This window comes from Lutjanus erythropterus, chromosome 14, assembly GCF_056507025.1.
Source record: "Lutjanus erythropterus isolate fLutEry1 chromosome 14, fLutEry1.hap2, whole genome shotgun sequence".
NCBI classification, from domain to species: Eukaryota; Metazoa; Chordata; class Actinopteri; order Lutjaniformes; family Lutjanidae; genus Lutjanus; species Lutjanus erythropterus.
The window spans coordinates 34,166,211-34,186,261 of NC_139330.1; the positions used below are offsets into that span (position 1 = coordinate 34,166,211).

The 20,051-nt window shown below is 37.7% G+C and overlaps 2 protein-coding genes across 2 annotated transcripts in view; one reads left to right on the forward strand and one right to left on the reverse strand.

Moving 5' to 3' along the window:
• vps8 (VPS8 subunit of CORVET complex) overlaps positions 1-20,051 on the reverse strand; it is a 39,736-nt gene that overhangs the window by 17,579 nt on the left and 2,106 nt on the right. Inside the window, exons 2-14 of the mRNA XM_084735619.1 lie at positions 19,384-19,452; positions 19,090-19,220; positions 17,598-17,694; positions 17,416-17,448; positions 16,493-16,547; positions 6,839-6,963; positions 5,059-5,145; positions 4,801-4,868; positions 3,516-3,669; positions 2,630-2,689; positions 2,306-2,413; positions 921-1,001; positions 269-439 (exon numbers count right to left, since the gene is read on the reverse strand). Of these exons, the coding sequence (XP_084591745.1) occupies positions 269-439; positions 921-1,001; positions 2,306-2,413; positions 2,630-2,689; positions 3,516-3,669; positions 4,801-4,868; positions 5,059-5,145; positions 6,839-6,963; positions 16,493-16,547; positions 17,416-17,448; positions 17,598-17,694; positions 19,090-19,220; positions 19,384-19,452 (1,239 nt within the window). The remainder of the gene's footprint in view (positions 1-268; positions 440-920; positions 1,002-2,305; positions 2,414-2,629; positions 2,690-3,515; positions 3,670-4,800; positions 4,869-5,058; positions 5,146-6,838; positions 6,964-16,492; positions 16,548-17,415; positions 17,449-17,597; positions 17,695-19,089; positions 19,221-19,383; positions 19,453-20,051) is intronic.
• On the forward strand, positions 10,791-15,050 carry LOC146315863 (DELTA-sagatoxin-Srs1a-like). The gene is made up of 3 exons (XM_084735618.1): positions 10,791-10,947; positions 12,983-13,089; positions 14,544-15,050. The coding sequence occupies exons 2-3, from the start codon at positions 13,022-13,024 to the stop codon at positions 14,968-14,970; spliced, it is 495 nt and encodes a 164-aa protein (XP_084591744.1). The 5' UTR covers positions 10,791-10,947; positions 12,983-13,021; the 3' UTR covers positions 14,971-15,050.

A 20,051-nucleotide genomic window follows, 5' to 3' on the forward strand; every position in this document is an offset into this window, starting at 1 on the left:
GTTCCTAGGACTATAAAACTGCTATGGGAGACAGTTGTAAAGAGTAGAATCTGACTTAAGTGTAAACCTAAAAGGTTCAGTACTCCCATTAGCCATGTATCTATGATCAATAACCTGTTACCTTCCAAATCCAATTCATTACCATTATCACTTTAAACTAAAGACTGTTTTTAGAACATTCCTCATCTTAAACTTGATTTGTGCCCCTGACCCAATAAACGTCAAGTGTTGACCTCTGAGCCTGTCCCCCCCTCAGCTAATCCCTCACCAGAGCCTGGGAGACATTCCCTCCAGTGGCCAGCGATTTGAAATGTCGGCTGTTATAGACCAGTTGCACCTGCTCCAAGTCCAGAGTCTCCAAAACCTCCTGACTGGGCCGGTCCACAACCTGCAGCTTTTCATGGCTGTCCACCAGGACCAGCGTACGACTGTTGATCCACTGCAGAGACACAGCGACGGGAGGAGGACAAGTCAAACAAACATAGATTCGCCATGTAGGAGTGAGGTCACACTGATAAACACTGATATACTGTGTATGCATGACAATGTATACTACAAAGAAGAAGGAGAAGAAAAATTGGGAAAAGTACGTTTTCACTCTGTTGTTATTTTACACACACACACTCAGACACAAAATACACACACATGCACAAAGCTAGCAGTTAGGAAAATGTCATTTTGCTGACTTCTTCTGTGTTTTTTTTCTCCAGTGAGTAATTACACACTGTTACAGTGGTATACACTAGGTTTATTCCAATATAAAAAGTTGCAGACTTTTGGAAAGTGTATATAAAGCAGAGAGTCCTCTAACACCTGCTGATTATACAGTGGGACAGTCCTAAGGCCTCGTGGCCATGCATGTCAACGTCTGTGAGTGTGAAAGGGGGAGGGACAGTGGAAGTCTTGAGCGGTGTACTTACATTTAGGCTGATGATGTCACAGCTGAGGTGGAGCTGTCTCTGTTTGATGACGTGGATGGTCCCCGTCTCCTCCTTCTTTACCTGAATCACAACGTAGTGCAGAGGAGAACATTCAAACACCATTGATCATTACTCCCAGAATACACTGCTGATGGAGTTAAGCATACAGACATCTGGGAAATACAACATTAAAAACCAGTGTTATGATTGTAATGTATGTACTGTAACTAACTGGCTAAAGTTAATCTGAATGTCTGCAACAAGCACAGAGATAGTAATGACTGTAGGATCTGACAATAATTCAATACTAATGTACAACAATACTGTGTATTATCAAGCAAGTTGTATCTACAGTGATGTATCAAACATTACAAGTAACTTGTTAGCTGGCTGAAGAGCTTCTAACCTCACTGTGTCCCTCCTCTTCTAAACCAAACCTACACACTGATGTCTTTGTCTTTTATTTGGGCCTCAAGCTGTTTTTATCCATAAAGTTATGCAGCAACTGCATCTTTTTTATTTTCACAAAATGAAATAATATTCCCAAGAAAACAATCTGGAATCTGGAGCCCGTACTGGAACTGACAACCAGACTACGTAGATGACATATAACAGATCACCTGTCTTCACATTCTAACAGACAAACCTGTTTTAATACTTCACAAATGAGCCTGCAGCTACATGTCTGCCTGTTTCAAATCTTAAAAACAGCTCAGTGAGTGTACAGCTCTCGATAAATCAATTAAACTGTCATAATTCACCCCTGGCTGAATGTAGCTCTACGTAGTGGAGGTGGAAAAAGGGCAGTAATTACCATTTGTAATTTTTTTAATTATACCATCTGCAAGCAATCGACATGTATAATATAAAAATTAGAGGAAACAATATGATGCTGTTTGGTGTATACTGACATGTAACAGCCTTCAGTGAGAGGATAACAAAATCAGGATGTATTCTGGGACATGTAGTTTATGGACACCTTACTTAAGTAAAGCAGAGTAGATTTATAGTGTGTTAATTATATTCTTTATGTTTAAGTTACTCACGGGCCACATAAAGTGAGGTGGTGGGTGGGATTTGCAGTTGACACATGTAGTCTAAAGGTTACAATGCTGTGTGTCTAATGTTGGTGAAGTTCTGTTTTTGACATAAAAATAAACCCAAGCTTTATGCTATACGTTGTTATTTGCATTATTGCTTTAAACTGACCTCACTACAACGTCTGTGAATCAATTTAATAGAAAAAAGAGTGTCTGTATTTTTAATCATATTGAAAACCATACCTTGGGATGTCTAAATACTGTAGTATACCATAATACCTTGATACTGCCCAAACATAATTGTGTACTTTGCTGTTTTGAAGTTAGAAGGAGCTGAGCAGATACCAGGAGGAAGTGGACTGTGTCTCCTTTGCAGAAAGCCAGGATGGGGTTGACTGTCTTCTGAACAGGAACAAACTGCCAGGCCAGCTGAGGAACACTGGACGGATCAGACTGAGGAAAGAGAACACATCACATCTGTAAATAACCTCTTAAAGTCATGTTGCAAATGCTCATAGTTATATGAAATAAATCCATAGAGTGCATTCAGGAACTCACACTAACTGATAACCTCAGCACAGAATCTGGTGCTGACACAGAAATAACAGACTGTCACTGTATCAACATATCTGGTGCGACATACGCTCATAACAAGATGAACAAACTGACCTTGCTGTAAGGAAAAGTCATCCAGACTTTCAGTGAAGGCTTCAGTCCAATGACCAGAATCTGGTGACACAGAAATATCACAAAATTTAGTCTAGGTCCAGTCCTACAGTTCCAGACTTAAAGATTTTTCAGACCATATTTGACATCAGAGTACAGATGTTGTGTAAATAAATTGTTTTAAAATGGTGGAATTTAGCCGTCAAGATAGTTTGTTTGGACCTGCTTTTCTGGTGACTACATTAGGACCGCAACTAACAATTTGATTACTTTCTCGATTAACCGTTTGGTCCATAAAATGTCAGAAAATGGTGAAAAACGTTGATCAGTGTTTCCCAAAGCCCAAGATGAAGATTTTGTTTTGTTTTGTTAGTTTGTTTTGAATTTTTACTTTATCTTTAAAAAATTGCTCAAACCGATTAATCGATTATCAAAATAGTTGGAGATCAATTTAATATTTGATTATTTGTCATTATATGTATACAACTGTATATGTTATTTATTTATTTAAAAATACTGCTGCATTTTCTTTAAAACTACTTTGGTGGTGGATGCAGGATTTGAACAGTTATTAGACACTTGGGGCAGAGCTGTGCTGCTGGCAGTGACATACAGATGTAGAGGCAGCTCTGTGTAGGAGTGTGCTTTCAGTCTCTCTCTCTCACACACACACACACACACACACAATACTTCTTGCCTTGTTTTAGACAGCATTTTTTCTGCCTGCTCCAAACACCATGAAAACACTTGTACACTTGCTTGTCTGATCAATTTATGTCCCTAAATTCTGAATTTTATATTTTAGAAAACAGAGCGTGTGTTTGTGTTTGTGTTTTTTTTTTTTTGTGTGTGTGTGTGTGTGTGTGTGTGTGTGTGTGTGTGTGTGTACCTTAGTGAGCGAGGCCATAGCCAGCAGAGAGTAGTGTGTGATGGGATGGTCTCTGAAGTCTGGGGGAGCGTGTAGAGGTTCGATAGAGCAGACCTCCCCTTTAGAACCGCTGAAGAGACACCGAGAGTCACAGGACCTCATCCCCATCACCCTCCTGAAGACAGAGAGAGAGACAGACAGAGACACACAGACAGGAAGAGCAGAGGGTGAGGAGGACAACAAGAACAGAATGAGAATAAGGAGATAATAGAGGGTAAAGGACCAGTAAGGTGGAAAAATAACTGCAAACCAGGATCACATGGTCAGAATGACTTTCACTGTGGCAGCTGTTACTCAGAGATTCATTAGCAAAAATCTGTCTGGTGATGGAGAATGACTCTTGTAACCATGGTAACTGTGTTCATAAGAATTTGAAACCCATATCAAAAATATATCTGTGAATTTAAACTAAAATGTCTTTTTCTTGATTAAAAGTAGAAAAAATCAAATGACTAAAATCAGAAAACAGGCTCCCAATCACAAAGCGATGCACAGTGTCACTGCTAGTTTCTGGCTGATGCAGTTGTCATTTTCACACCCAGCAGCCACAGGGACACACAGCAGTGCTCCTTATCCTCAGTTAAATATCACATTTTCTCATATCAAGTCAGATGGAGTTACTGATGGGACAGAGGACTGGCTCCACCAGCCAAGGACCACACACCTGTTCCTCAGCTAGAACCAATGCCACTGTAAACTGTGGTAATCCCACCAGGCTGTAACAGACATCTGTGATCTCCCATCAGATGATATAGAGACTGACACCAGCTGTCCGTATGCACTCTCCACGACTGCACAACATTTCTTTGCAAGTGGATCATTCTAGCATCACCTGAGTTCTCAAACAAGGAGAAAACCATTTGCTTTTCCAACTTGCCGAATGCAGCATTTAAAGAGCAATGGTAAAAATTTGACAACCAAAACACACTAATTAATTTTGAGTTTTACTTTGCGCTATGGGTGAGCACGAAGATATCGCCACTGATTATTGTCCAACCCTAATTGCCATTATCCTATTATGAATTTTTTTTAGCATGAAAGAAATTATAACAATATATCAGTAATATTACAGCACACCCCAACTCTGACCCAGATTTTAAGCTGTTTAACAAGCAAAATTGGAGTTAGACACGCCCTAAATGCAGTCCCCTCCAGTGAGGGCTCTCCATAACCTCTGGTAAAGGCTGCTTAAGGGGCAGTGGACCGAGACTGTGAATGTTATTTAAGTTAAAGCAGAGTGATTTACCTGAAAGCCAGCTCGAAAACAGATCCTCCACTGTCATTACACACTGCAAGAGTCGGGTCATCTGTGAACTACAGACACAGTCGCAGGAAAATAATGACAGAAAAGTACACTCAGTAAATTTGCTTCATTATTTTTAAACTGTTTCTTTGGTCGTGTTGGTCTTATTTTGTTCAAGGAGTGCTGGCTGTAGCCACTACAGCCATGCATGTCTGAAGAGAGGTGGCTGCTAAATGGATGAGTGTGTGTGTGTGTGTGTACCTTCACATGCAGTATAGCTGTCCCTGGAGGATGGGCATCATTGATAGTTCTCAGAAGCTTCCCATTGGCTAAATCCCACATGGTAATCTGATGATGCAGACAGACAAACAGATGGAGAGAGACAGACTGTTCAGTACCACCAACACTGAGAACATTAACACCAATATCATTGGCAATATTATCTTCATTACCATGTGTGATATTACTGTCATAATTATTATCATGTCCAATATTGTGTTTAATATCAACTTCTAGTCTATATTCATTATCATGAGCAATATTACTTTTCTATTATGTTTAATATCAAGTTTAAATATCATGTGCAATTTTACATCCATTGTCTGGTTCAATATAACCTTTTATTACTTTCAGTATCACTGCCAATATTACTTTCAATGTTGTTCCTCCAGGATTTCACAGGCTTTTTCGGAGATTCTTGTAGCCTAAAACGTTTGATTTCATGTCATCTTTTCTAAAAAAAAAAAAATAAACTGTGGTGCATGTTGTGATGCAGGAAAACTGCGGGACCAAGAGAAAATGGCAAAAGAGGGTTTTGATTTTTTTTTATTATATAATTCATCAAAAGGCACATGTTCCAGGGAGAACAAAACCACACTCTGTTCTGAGTGTTCTAACTAACCTCACCAAAAATATTCAGAATTAGAAAAGAATTTATAGAATTTATAAAAATCTTCCTTATGTGTAAATGAAGGGGTTCACCTGAGGGGTTTTCCACAAAGAAGTCAAATCTTCCTGGAGCTCAAACTCAAAAACAGCTCAAAATTATAAAATAAAAGCACACAGAGCATTGATAAATGTCAAACAACAAATGTGTTCTTTTCAGAACTCATGACAAGTCACTATTTTTTTGCATTTATATATTTTCTTTATATATGAATGCAAAAAAACAACAACTGAATAACAAAACAAAACATAGCGTTGGTTCATTGAGGGACTGCTGTGACTGGTGGAACTTGCAGGAGACTACGATGATTGGTCAAATTTGAATTTGAGTTTGAACAAAATTGTAAAATCCCACAAAATTCACAGGAATTGGTTGCAACTGCAACATTGGAACTTCCTGTAGGGAGTGATTTTTAGTTTACCTTTTTACTTAACTTATCTAACTTCTATTGTTATTCTAGTAGGAGCTGTTTATTTGCTTTTTTCGTAGTTATACACTATATTTTATATTTCACTTTACACTTTAGTATTATATTGTTGTTATTATTATGTAACTGTAATACTGGAGTGATCTCTGCCACAAGAATTTTCTTCATGATTCATAAAGTTACCTTATCTTATGTTCTTATCATATCCTGTGCCATTTTATTATATAATCAATTACAATCAATCAGATTCAGTCAGTGAATTAAATACTACTGTTAAGTTTGTATCTTTGACCTACATGCAGCGCTAAAATAATTAGTTGTTTAACTGAAAATTAATTAATGATTATTTTTAATAAACTATTACTTTGAGCACATTGAGTTCATGATATTTGGCTTAGCTGCATGTAGATAATCATTACACTGCTGCAAATACAGTGAGGAGGCATGTTATGGTGCAAATTAATGCACCTTCTTAATATAAAGGTGATATTATTATCTGAAAAAAAGATGAAAACCTGAGGAGAAAGAACAAATTCAACCAGCAGCAGAAACCTTGACACATCAGTGTCCTGTCTCCACCCTTTTGAACCTGATAAAAATCTAATCAACACCCACTCAACACGCCTGTGATCGTATGTGTGTATGTGTGAGTGTGTGTCAGTATATACCTGTCCTTTGGCGAACCCACAGAGAAGTCGTGAGCAGTCGTGGTTGATGCTGAGGGCAGAGACGGCTCCAAACTCCGCCCCAGTCGCCTTGGTACCCAGACACAGCCGCAGGGCCTGGTTGGTGTCTGGAGAGGATGGTGAAGAGGACAGTTAACTGCTGGAGCAACGGTACAGACTTAGAAAATATGGAGTCGCAGGAGTGTCTTTAAAAAGAATAAATCTGTAAAAGAATAAGAAAAAATGTGGAAATATAAAGATAAATAATGATACGTGAAGGAATAATTACAGGCATTGTCTTTTATTTTGTATATATTTTATAAATATACATTTTTTACATATAAGTTACTGTATTTTTTATATTTGAATATAATGTACCATACCATATGGTTTTGCTATTCCTTGAAAGGCCAAGCTGTCAGTCAGCTGGTTGTGGGCGGGCCTTCCAGTCCAGGCTGAATCTCAGCTGAAACCCAGCTCTGCCTCTGATTGGCTAACTCTGATATTCTTACCCTAACCCTAAACAATCTCACCCCTCATGCCTAAACTGAATCAACCAAATCAACAAAGGCAGCAAGTAGTAGCCAATCAGAGCTAGGGGTCATGACTTTGCAACTGTGGGGAAAAAATTGTGTTATTTATATAGAAAAATATATAAATATCTACAGAAATAAATGAACAAATCAATGAAAATGCTTCAAATAATTATTTTATTTTTATTTTTTCTTTATACTTCCACATTTATTTATTCTTTTATTAATTTCTCTTTATATTTCTACATTTATTTTCATTTATTTTCTTATTCTCTTACTTATTCATTATTGTTTTATTGACACTCCCAAGACTCCATAAGAAAAACTGTGGACGGTAAAATAAAAAAATAAAAAACCACAAAGTCAAGGTTTTCCCAGAATCCAACAGCACATCGATACCAAAACACGACACACTGGCACCAAATGAAGAGCTGGAGATGCAGTAAAAACCTGCTGACTGTAAAAAAAAACAAACCAAGCAACAAAGCATGCACCAAAGCATCCCGGCCAAAAACCAAAATGGACATGAGCGGTGAAGTCCCAGATTCAGTCAGGCTGAACACAAAATGAACAACATTAAGCATGAGTGACCCGTCTGACAGGGGATGTTCATACCTTTTCCTGTGCAGGCGTCATTATGTCAGCAATATAAAGAGACACGGATCAGCCCTGCTGAAACCTCAGCCCCAACCCAACAACATCACACTTTGAGAGACACTCATTCATTCTGCATCTGTGGACACCTACAACTCTTTGAATATTTTGACATTTTCCCCTGGAAATACAATAATATATAATATTATAACATAAAGCATGCCATTAACATTGTATGTCTGCAGTTTTGTTTGTCTTATGTCTCTTTTAGTCAACTTCAGCTTTCATCTAAACCAGGTGGAGATGTTTCTACAGCTCAGAAACATTCATCATGTTGAGCTGAACTAACAGGAGTTAGAGTTACAAAGTCAAGTCAAGCAGTTAAGTATTCAAAGATCCATAACAACAGATCCATCAGCAAAGTTACTGTGACCTGAGTAAGGACTGAAAACTCCCTGATTCTGTTTTTGTATCACAAACTTTTACTGCAACTGAACAGGTTTCAGGCGGCTTTGAGCTGCTTCATGACTCTCATTCCATGATTTTTGCCACATTTTAAAATTATTATTATTATTATTATTATTGTTCTCCAAAGCCATCTGGCAACCTCCAGAAATGATTTCATAACTCCCACAGGGGTCCTGACCCCCATGTTGAGAACCACTGCCCTAACTGGAGCAGGAACCATGTCTGTGTGAGTGTGTGTGTGTCTGTTCCAAGCTAAAACTGTTGATCATGTAGTTTTGAATATGGTTGAAACCTGGTTGAAAACCAATTTCAACCTTATCTGATCAGAAAAATACAATAAGTAATACACAACATATTTTATATCAAGTATGTTACAGATGTGAATATCCCTCCTCTCTATGTGAACCATTTATTTGTTTGCATGTTTCAGAGAATCACTGAACAGTTCAGGTAATTATTTTGGCAGCTTTTCCACAAAACAAAATCAAACTACAAATAATAAATAAACAGTGAATGCTGTTTGCTATACTATACTGTATACTAGGGCTGCACAATCAATTGCAATAAAATCGCAATATGGCCAAGTGCAATACTCAAATCGCAGAACCAGAACCAAATCTGAATTTTTCTGAAACAGTAAAAATGTTGTAGTGCTGTAGAGATGAACTGATCTAAAAATCTTGCTCTCCAGATTGTTTGGTTCAGACCTCCAGAAATATCACATCAACATGAATTAGATATAGATATTTTTTGTCAAGGTGAAAATTCTAACACAAAACTGATCATTTACACTAACTGTATCACATATCGCAGTTGCAATTTCAGTCAAAATAATCACAATATGACTTTTTCATCAAATTGTGCAGCTCTATTTTATACTGTACACTACTAACATTACTATGGATGTTGGAGCAATGATTGTTACTGAAATCCATAACATTTTTTACTGGAATTAATGTACGTTATGGATGTGTATTGTCAAGAATCTGGCAATATAATCCATATCCCATACAAGGGTTTGATTCAATATATTGAGATATGTTGCTATACTGTAATCAAGGTGATATACTGCCATTTATGAAATCAAATTTTAGTAAAACTGTCGTACTATGAAGAGAACACCACAATGTGCATAAGATCTGAGTTTATAAAGCTAACTTTTTTGGCGTACAGTATAACTGGAATCATGCTAACTGTAGAAGTTAGCAGCAGTAAAATCTCAGAGCCCACTGGCTCGTGTCTGCAAACAATTTAGCCTCCAATGTTTCGTGGCTTCCAGTGTAGCCAGACATTTAGATAACGGATATCTGGGCCAAGACTTCTTCTTCCATGAGCCAGCCGGTGATTGTTTGCAGTTTGATCACCAACTTGAGACAGAAGAATGGAAGTGGGGGCTAATTTCTATCTGTATGAATGCAGATACACTTTTAAAAGCTGATAAAAAAAAAAAGCTAACTTGTTGCCAGAAAAATAGCCAGCTGGGTCTGAGACTGAATTTCGCCAATGCCAATGCGTTCTGCCTCGTTTGTTTACCTGCATGCAACCAAAGCCTTTTCAAACATGCTGACAAACCAGCAGCCTGTGCAGCGTGTCTATGTAACTTCTTTCACTACTGTTTGAATGTTTTAATTGTACCTAAACTCTTCCATGTTACTATGCACTACACTATGACTCACTGCTGCCACTACCACCTACTAAATACATAAAGGACAGATAAAAGGACAGCTTTCATCTGTCTTTTAAAAAAAAGAAAAGAAAAGAAAATCTTTGAATACTTTTAAAGACATTTGAACTCTTTTGAAATACATTTTTTTTTTAAATATTTTCATCCTTTTAAACTCAATCAAGCACACAAATTGAATTCAGAACACTGATATGAGGCAAAAGAAAAAGGATTAATTCAGCCTTATCACTGTGACGTGGAGAGAGAGAGTATACAGTAATGTTTGTGTTCCTGCACACAGTGGGTGATAATGTTGGTTTTTAATAGTGCTTGTGTTATCACAAATCCACTATGTTCAAAGTCCTGCACTAAAGAACTGAGGATACTTTGGTGGTTGTATTTCCGAATGGATGCAATCTTACTGAAACTACTGTTCACCCTGCAGTCTCATTTTACTGTCAGTGAATTAATATGCGTTTGGGTTTGTAGCATTACTCTGTGAACACGGCGGACCAGTGAGTCTTTACCATCCTGACGCCCGCCCTGAACAAATAATGGACTCACTTAAAAGGTTTTTGAAATAAAAAAAAAGGCTCCTAACAAAAGCATACATTGATGTAATAAGCCTGTTCCAATCATGTGGTGGTGATAAGGTGGTGGCAGGTCCGGGAACAGAGGGGGGGCGAGCTGATACTGAGCAGCAGATAAGGAGGGAGTCAACTGGTGCCAAAAGCTCCTGATTACCTGAGTCAATAAAACCTAGTGTGGAGCAGCTTGTGTGCATCACATCCTGCCTGAGAGCTGGACCAACAGACTGGACCAACTTTTAGTTAAACTCTGCACATCATCAAAAGGTAAGAACCCCTATACTCACATCACTTTTAGACAACAGGCCTCATCTTCACTGGTATAAGTTAAAATATTGTGAGACTTTTTGTTTCATGCGTTTCACTCCCTCGGTTAAGTGAAAAAATACAATAAATGAAAATAGAAATAAGAATTGTGGGCAGGATGAACACTTTTACTTTCTCTGACTGTGGAAATTTGTCACAGATGATGAGGAAAGGTATTAAAATGTGAGGGAGGGAGGAGACTCATGTTGGCTGATCTAGGAGTTTAATGTAGCACTGAACTAAAAAAAAAAGAAAAAAAGAAAACAACAAATAAACAAATATTGGTATTGAACAGCCAAATTTTGATTTTATGATCACAGTCTCCTTAAAGACGTTTACTGCAGGATTACAATACAAACTCAGTGTTCCCCAGTAACTTTGTATTTTTTAAATTGATAGGAACTAATTTAAAGTGCAACAACTTGTGAACTTTTATTATTATTTGTTTTTATCATTCTTCATTTATTTTATTTCTTTATTTTTTTCACTTATTTTTCTATGTTTGATTCATTTATTTATTTTTCCCTCTTCATAGAAGTATGAACAAAGGTTATTTTTTCTTCCTGTGTATTTATCCATTTTCTCTGGGCTCATGGACAAAAATTATTATTCATCCCTACTTTCTGCGACTATGTACGGACACTGAGCGGACACAGATACTCATGGACTGCCTGCTAAGACATTTATGACCTTGCTGCGTCTTTAAGCATGTGGTTGTACTGTACAACTGTACCTGTTCAAAGGAAATAAAAAGAAGTAAAAAAAAAAAAAAAAGAGCAGCCAAATCAGATTTGATTTGACAAAATTCAGGTAAAGCCCTAGATCCATGAGCAAGCCTGAAGCCTTGTAGAAAAGAATCATGAGACATTTAGCAATTATTTTTCATTTAGATTTAGATATGTTTAAAATGTGCTACTAGCACTGTTTTCATTGACCTAGTCACGCACAGCTTCACTGAACTCCATATACTGTAGTTACTTAGTATGCATAGTTAAGTCATGAAAATGGCACATTTGATGAGTCTGTCTAATCGAAATTTTGACCCAAATTAAGTCAAGATCAAGTATAATGCTGCTAAGATTATAAATCCTACCCATCAGAGCTTCTTTTTTGAACACCAAGCTTCTCTGCACACTGGAAACAGTGGGTCCCAACATCGACCTATTGTTGTCTGCCACACCAGGCTGTTGCCATAGTTTATTTTTCCATCACTTGGCAGAGAGTCTGAAGCTTTAAACTTGGCACACAGGTAATAATATTAATGTAGCTACATTTGAGTTAGCTGAGGCAGTGCCAGGGCTCTGGTATGATGTATGCTGACTCACTGCCATGGCTCACTGACACGGCTCACTGACACGCCTTGGTCAGTGGAGTACAGTCATCATTACTTGGTGTTAGTTTCATCTGTGTTTTTCCAGCGATCGGTTTGTTACATGCACATGTAACCTGGTTAAAGTTGGCTCACTCGGTGAGTGATCAGTGTAGGGGATTGTCAGGGAAAACTGATTTCTCCAGGAGGATTTCTCCTGGAGAACACTGATTTATCAGCCAACCATTCATGTTTTATTAAGATTTTTATCAATAACTACACTGTAAAAACAAACGCCCATACTTAAAATAAATAGAGCCTTCAACCTAATTTATACCAGTCTTAATTTAACTTACACTGAGTCTGTAATACTTTTTGCCCTCAAACTTATTTCATTCTAGAATATTTACTTGTTTTTTCTGAGTTAGTTGCTGCACAACTTGACACAGTGAAGTTAGTTAGATTAATTAGAATTTACAGTGTAGTGCTTCAGTAAGCAATGTTCTTTGCATCATAAGAGTGCACAGTTTGTATTTTGCACCTTTTTTGTTTTGAATCTAGAATTATAAATGACTTAAGTGACGTACAGCAGGGCATTACTGTAGAAGACAGAGTCTGACAAACTTTCTCTCTGCTTCAGGGACGCTGCATTAACTGACATGATGCTGTCTTGTCTCTAATTCACAGGCAGCCTCTTCCCCTGTGGACTTTCCTCACCTCATCACAATGCCTCATCGCAACTGCTACACTGAGATTAATAACAACTCTGGTTACTACATTCTCTCCAATCCAAGGTTCATAGGCTGCTTTTGTACTTTGCTTTACTTTAAACCTGACTTTTGTAGTTCCCTGTGATGTACCTGGACAGGAGGAGTGATTACAGCCTCTAAAAACTGTTTCTATGTACATCTGGGTACTGTAGTACTGTTTTTCAATGGTCTTAAAAAAATGAGAACCCATCCGGTAAGGTGCATGTTGTACTGACACCAAAGATTAATCTACCATACACATTTAGAAAAGCACATTTTATCACTTGTCTGGTCTGAGACTTTATTTCCTGGTTTGGGCCCTTTAACGCCAATGAAGGGGAAATTGTGATGCATCAGCATACACTGCAGTGACATTTTAGACAGTAGTGTTTCCAAATTTGTGTGAGCAGTGTGTCATGTTGAAACAGACGAGCACTAAACCCAGTGTCTCTGTGCACAAAGACAGGTCCAGATAGAAATGGTTTTTATATTCGGTGTAGAAGAACTTGCCTGTCCTGCACAGAACCCTGACCTCAGCCTCATCCAGCACCTTTTGGATAAAACTGAATGCTGACTGCAAGTGGCAAAACTCACTTAGGGTTTGGTCAGCCCAAATCTGTTCTTGTCATTTCTAGATTATATCCAGATTCTTTTTAAAAAGTCTTGACAGTAAAAAAACAGAAACATGATTTTTGCAGTTTTTGCATATCAGATCCACACCATATTTGGAGATGGTTTAAAATGTGATTCCAATTTCCAATGTTATTTCTACAATGCATCTCAGTCCAGACACTCTGGCCGCTCAAATCGGATTTCAAAGTGTCTTTTGCATTCAGAGCAGCTGAGCATCACAATGTGTACCATCCATCTTCATTGCTGAGTCTGGAGTGACAGAAGACATTTCTCATGCTTCCATGATGGAAAGCCTTGTCCCCAGAGTACATAGTTACTGCTGATTATATTGTTACCACAGCAACCCACATAGATAGGCTGGTGATGTCTGGACGCACAAATCCAATCTGATCACTTGCGGTGTGGACAGTCTGTCTTAGGTATGTGACATTATGAGGGCTGCAACTAATGATTATTTTCATTATCGATTAATCTGTCCATTATTTTCTCCATTAATAAATTATTAATCAGTTAGTGGTTTGGTTTAGAAAGTGCCAGGAAATGTTGAAAAATGATGATCACTGTTTTCCAAAGCTCAAGGTGACGTCCTCAATTGTCTTTTTATGTCAAAAACATAAAAAATATTCAGTTTACAGTCATAACAGGACTAAAGAAACCAGAAAAACTTCACATATGACAGGCTGAAATCAGAGAAGTTGTCTCAAAACAACTAACTGATTACCAAAATAGTTGCAGATTAAATTTAATAATTGATTAATAATCAATTAATCGTTGCAGCTTTAGACATTCCTACAGAATCATTGTGCAGTTGAGACTGTTTTGACTGCTTGTGAGTGTAGTCTGATATAATGTATTTGTGTGTTCAGGGTGTTCACTGAGAGTGGCCACTGTGAGGCCCCTCTGCCCCCAATGGTGGGTCCCTGTTCCACTGCCAGCGCACTCTTCAAAAAAACCTCCGGCGCCGCGACCGGAGCCGTCGGCGTCTTCACCTACGACCTTTTCAACCGTGAACTGAATGACTGCAGCCACATCCTGGCCGTCATGTACTCGGTGCCCTACGACAGGAACCTCTACTCCAACTGGTTCGCCGTGGGGATCTTCGACAGAGGAAACAACTGCGACTACAACCTTTATGATATCATGTATAACGGCAGTGAAAATAATTTTGTCAGAGCGAAGGCTGATGGCTCCTCTATTTCTTATGAGGGTGATTATGTTATTGTCAGCGCCACTATGTCAGACACACATGACGCAGTGCTGAAGGTTGACATCATTGACGCCGGCACGTATTGAGTCAAAAGAAACAAAATGCTATTGTTGTTATGGAAACTACATGATCACAGTCATTTTAATAAAATATTTTAACTGAAAAAGTTGGTCACTGGTTGAAGTGGTGCTCATTAACAATATACCTTATTGCAGACTAAATCTTGGTTATTACAGATGTGATTTTCTAAAGTTGAAGCTTAATTACAAATAAAAAACAGGACTTTTGTGTGTCCATCACATCATGTCCTCTGTATTGTAGAAGGACAGACACTGGAGGGTAGCAGAGTGTTTGTACAGGCTACAGTCACTAAGAGTGTGTGGATGTGTGTGTATGATGGAGTGAGAGGTTTTCATGGTCGTGCTCTTAAACCTTTATATTTACTTCACTCTGCCTTTTCATGACAGGTTTTCAACAAACCACAGATTACAAAACTTTCCAAACTGGAACTGACTTGTTTTGTACCCAGATCTGCACAGATCATTCCTTTAAAGAGAGCATATTATCTACTGTAGCTTTTTATTTAATAAAGGAGGCCTGTTGTTTTGAGGATGTCATGCATTCATATATCAGCCGTCTCTTGAGAACTGGGACAAATCATGCTCTACCAGATTTTTTTTATTATTATTATTTATATGAACACTTTCATTCCAATTTTTGGGTGAAAATGTATTCTTTATGGATTTATAAATATATAATTATACACAATTACATGTAATTTATGAAATGTTGCTCTGTGCCAGAAAACAGCCTTGTCCCAGACAAGAATTCACAACTTAAATCATTTAGAAATGTGTTAAAAGCCTTAAAAATCTAAAACTAACAATACCTGCTGATAAAATAGGTGTAAAATAATCATCTTTGTTTTAGAAACGATTTCTTATGAAAATGTTGGCCCTTTAAAGTTGTGCCCCTGATTTCTGTCAACTCCATCAGATTTTTACAAAAACATGATTTAATCAGGCATAAAAAAAAGGTTAGCTATATCCTGAGGACCCCGTCTCACTTTCTGGTGTAAAACAGGCAGGAATACTGCTCAAGTACTAGTAAACTTTCAAATTTAATCACCAGGAGGTTGGCCTGTTTTATTTATACAAAATTTCACAGTTTCACAGTGAAAAGTTGAGTGTGACCAGCCTCTAAATATCTATATAACAGGTTTCTTATAGTTTGGGATGATATTCAAGAACGAACGGGAGCAACTACCCAAATCCAGCTGTTTAATCCTGACAGATTTAATGCTGTAATCGTTCACAAGTCTAATAAGTACTGAATTAAGTGTATGAACACATGCTGTAAGTAGGTCATGTCAGTTTTTAAATCATTGAAGCCAATGTGTGCCCTAGTGGTCGGATTAAAGAAGACACACAGCTACTACCACTACACATGCGACAGCTTAAATCACTGCGGTTTAAAACAGATAACTGGTAGCTACACTCAGTTAGCTTTATCTACACTGTTTGTTTTGCACTGTAAAAAGTTTAAAATGTGAAGATATCCTCCATACCAGTGTGTACATATAAGGAGGGTAATCAAGTTCAGACTCACCAAACACCAGAGCCAGACCATGAGACGTTCCCACAGCGATCACACCCGACACCGTCTGAACACAACAAAATATATACAACTTAGAATTGATAAGAAGAAGACAGAACACACAATAACGCAATATGAAACTTTCTGCCTTCACCAGCACTTACTCAGACCACAAACATAGACCCACCTGCGGCTGTAAGGCTGTCATGATCATGAAATTTTAGTTGACAATTAATTGTCATACAAATCATAGAGATTAATGATTTAATTATTAGGACCTTACACAAATCAGCAAAGGAATTACTGACAGGTACCAATATTCAAAATAAACAGTGCACTGTGGCCAAAACAGGCCATATGATTGTCAACTACAACCATATAGTGCAACAACACACTGATTACAGATTACAGTAAATCCGCGACATAAAATGTTAAGTGTTTGAGTGTGAGTTACCAGTATGGCTACACAATTTGGTTAAAAAAAAAGCCATAGATTGGACATTGGACTGAAACTGTGATATACAATTAGTGGAAATGATCAGTTTTGCACAATTTTCATGTTCACTGAAAAAAAAAAATAGTAAAATGGTGATGATGTGATATTTATCGAAGTCTGAACCAAACAAACATGTTTTCTTTCATCTGGAGAACAACATTTTGAGGTCAGGTCATCTCTGAACCTCTGCAGTACCTCATTATAATGCTGTTTTCTCACACATTTTTCCTTTTTCCAAAAATTGCAATTTGGCTCTGGTTCTGCGATTTGAATGTTGCATTTGGCCATATTGTGATTTTACTGCAATTGCAATTAAATGTGTTGCCCTAATAGACAGCCATCAAATGAAAAAGAATGAGTGTGTTCCCAAGTTCTCTTTTAAACTAATATCAACTTTCTTTGTTCAGCTGAATTCATGGTTGAATAAACTAATACTCACTATAGCAGTTGGCAGTCCAGCGTCCACTTTGTCCTGAGGGAGACATACAAATGGTTTATTATGCCTGGATACAAGCTTAACTGTATTAGTCTGCTGAAACAAATGTTCAGTTTTGAAGTTAGTACAGGTGTGTGTGTGTGTGTGTGTGTGTCTGTGTGTGTGTGTGTGTGTGTCAGTCTTACAGCAGCAGAGACGATCTGTGCAGAGATGCCCTTCAGCAGGCTGTGTCGAAGAACAGACCCATGAACTGTTGGATTCAGATCCACTGTCCTCCTCTTTCTGCACACATGTACACAAATCAAACACACACACACACACAGAAGATATTTTCCATTTTATTACGTTGTACAGGCAAACACGAGAAGGTACGAATCAAAAGTAAGTTAAAGTGGCTGTTTGTGTTCTTTGTTTGTCTGGTGGTTACTTATTCAAAGGACTATTTTAAAGTTAGGATGTGGGATTTTTTTTGTCTCTGACTTACTGTCCAGAAAATTACACACTCCACAGGTGTGTCCAGGTTTGCACTGTTTTTACAGCAGTGTCACAGACTGACCCAAAGTCAACCTTTATTAACAAGATTCTAAATAAAATATACTAATTGCCTTAAGCTCAAAGTATTTTAAGATGAAAATGACTAACAAAGGTAATTCTTTTTTATTTCAAGTTAGAAATACTTTGATATAATGGCGTGTATTAACTTTTAAATTTGTTGTGTTTTCAGTTTCCCTGCAACATTTTAAAATTTAATGTATTTATTTTATTCAAAACTACTTAATGTAATTAAAAATCTACATAAAAATATTAATTTGGTGTCATACAGAGTATGTAAGTAATTACTAGAAAATTCATCACTTTTCATGTGTCAGTCAGTGTCAGTGTTGATTGTCAATTGAAACAATAAACTCCTCACTGCCGCTATATTGACCAAGACAGATGAGTTCTTCTGCTCGTGGTGCTGTGCAGCAGTGCCTACACGTACCAGGATGCATTGCTTGTGAGCCTCTGACGCCCATGTTGCCATGTATCACCATCCTAGCCAACAGCTAGTACTTTGTTGGCCAAAACATAGCATTAAGTGCCAAACTTAATCGCCCACTGTTCTAATAATAGATTGTTTTGAGTCATTTTCAAGAAAAAAAGTCAAAATTCTCTGATTTCAGCTTCTTAAACATGAATATTTTCTGGTTTCTTTACTCCTCTCTGACAGTAAACTGAATATCTTCGAGTTGTGGACAAAACAAGACATTTGAGGACATCCTCTTGGGCTCTGGGAAACACTGATCAACATTTTTCACCATTTCTGACATTTTATGGACCAAACTATCAATCGATTAATCAAGAAAATAATCAACTGATTAATCACCAATGAAATAATGATTAGTTGCAGCCCTAAATAATAATTTTCATCTCAGCTTGACACACAGTGGACACAGAGTTTTACAATATTCTTGTTTTTTCAGCAGAAAAAAAACAAGAACAAATCAAATACTTAACATGCTGGTCAAGAGTCAGAGCCTGGACATTACTGACAGGCTAGAGAGAATTATCTGTCATCCAACTTTTTATAAAGTTCAGACATTTATGTTAAACATCTTTCTAATCTGTCTTATCTACCTCAGAATAGGACTGTGTGTGTGTGTGTGTGTGTGTGTGTGTGTGTGTGTGTGTCCATGCCGTTTGAGGTGTACTGGGTCTCCACTGTCAGAGCTGGCCAGAGAGGAGGTGTCACAGGAGTGAGCGTCCATGTTGTCTGTGTTCAACACGCAGGTGTCCTCCAACACAAACGGCTCCTCCTCATCCTCCAGCTGCAGACACACAGGACAACAAAACAAATGCACCTCAGCTAGATGGCACCCAAAAATAAATACAACAAACACGCCTCAGGTAAAAGGCTCTTATACTGATGATAGTGAGCAATGCAGTACAGTACAGTGTAGTAGTCAGAAATACATGTAACATGTACCTCACCTCATTGAGGATGCTCTCCAGTGTGGGAGGTGTGTCCACTTGTGGGATGTCAAACTCCTTGTCGTCGATCTGAGAACCAAAATAGAACAAAAACACAGAGTTAGAAACAGTGTTTGTTTCTCTGACCACCAGTTACCAGCATCAGATAATTACAAGGCAGACAAAGTAAATTCCACAGAGGGATGCAGCATTCTGAGAGTGGGAAGGGAGGAGCTGTAATACCATTATTACACCACAAGATGGCAGCATCAGAAAACTAAATGGTACAAAGATGTTTATTGTTTCAGAGCTTTGTCGTCATTTTGGACAATATAGTGTACAGCTAAATTGTAAAAAGTCCTGTTTGACAAGCACATATGAAGGATCATTGTGTTTATGTATATATTATATAGATGTACAGCTGATAAATTATTTGCCATTGATGGAAAGTTTTTATTATTATTCATTATTCTGATACGTATTATTCTGGCTATAATAATATCTCATTTGACAGATCATCTCAAACCATTTGATTGGATCTTAAGCTGCATAAATGCTGCACAAAAGCCAAAGTATATTTGTGTTTTTTGATGAACTAGAAAAACTAGAGATATGGAAAATTAAAGGGACAGTTCACCCCAAAATCAAAAGCACACATTTTCCCCCAGCCTGTAGTGCTTTCAGTCCAT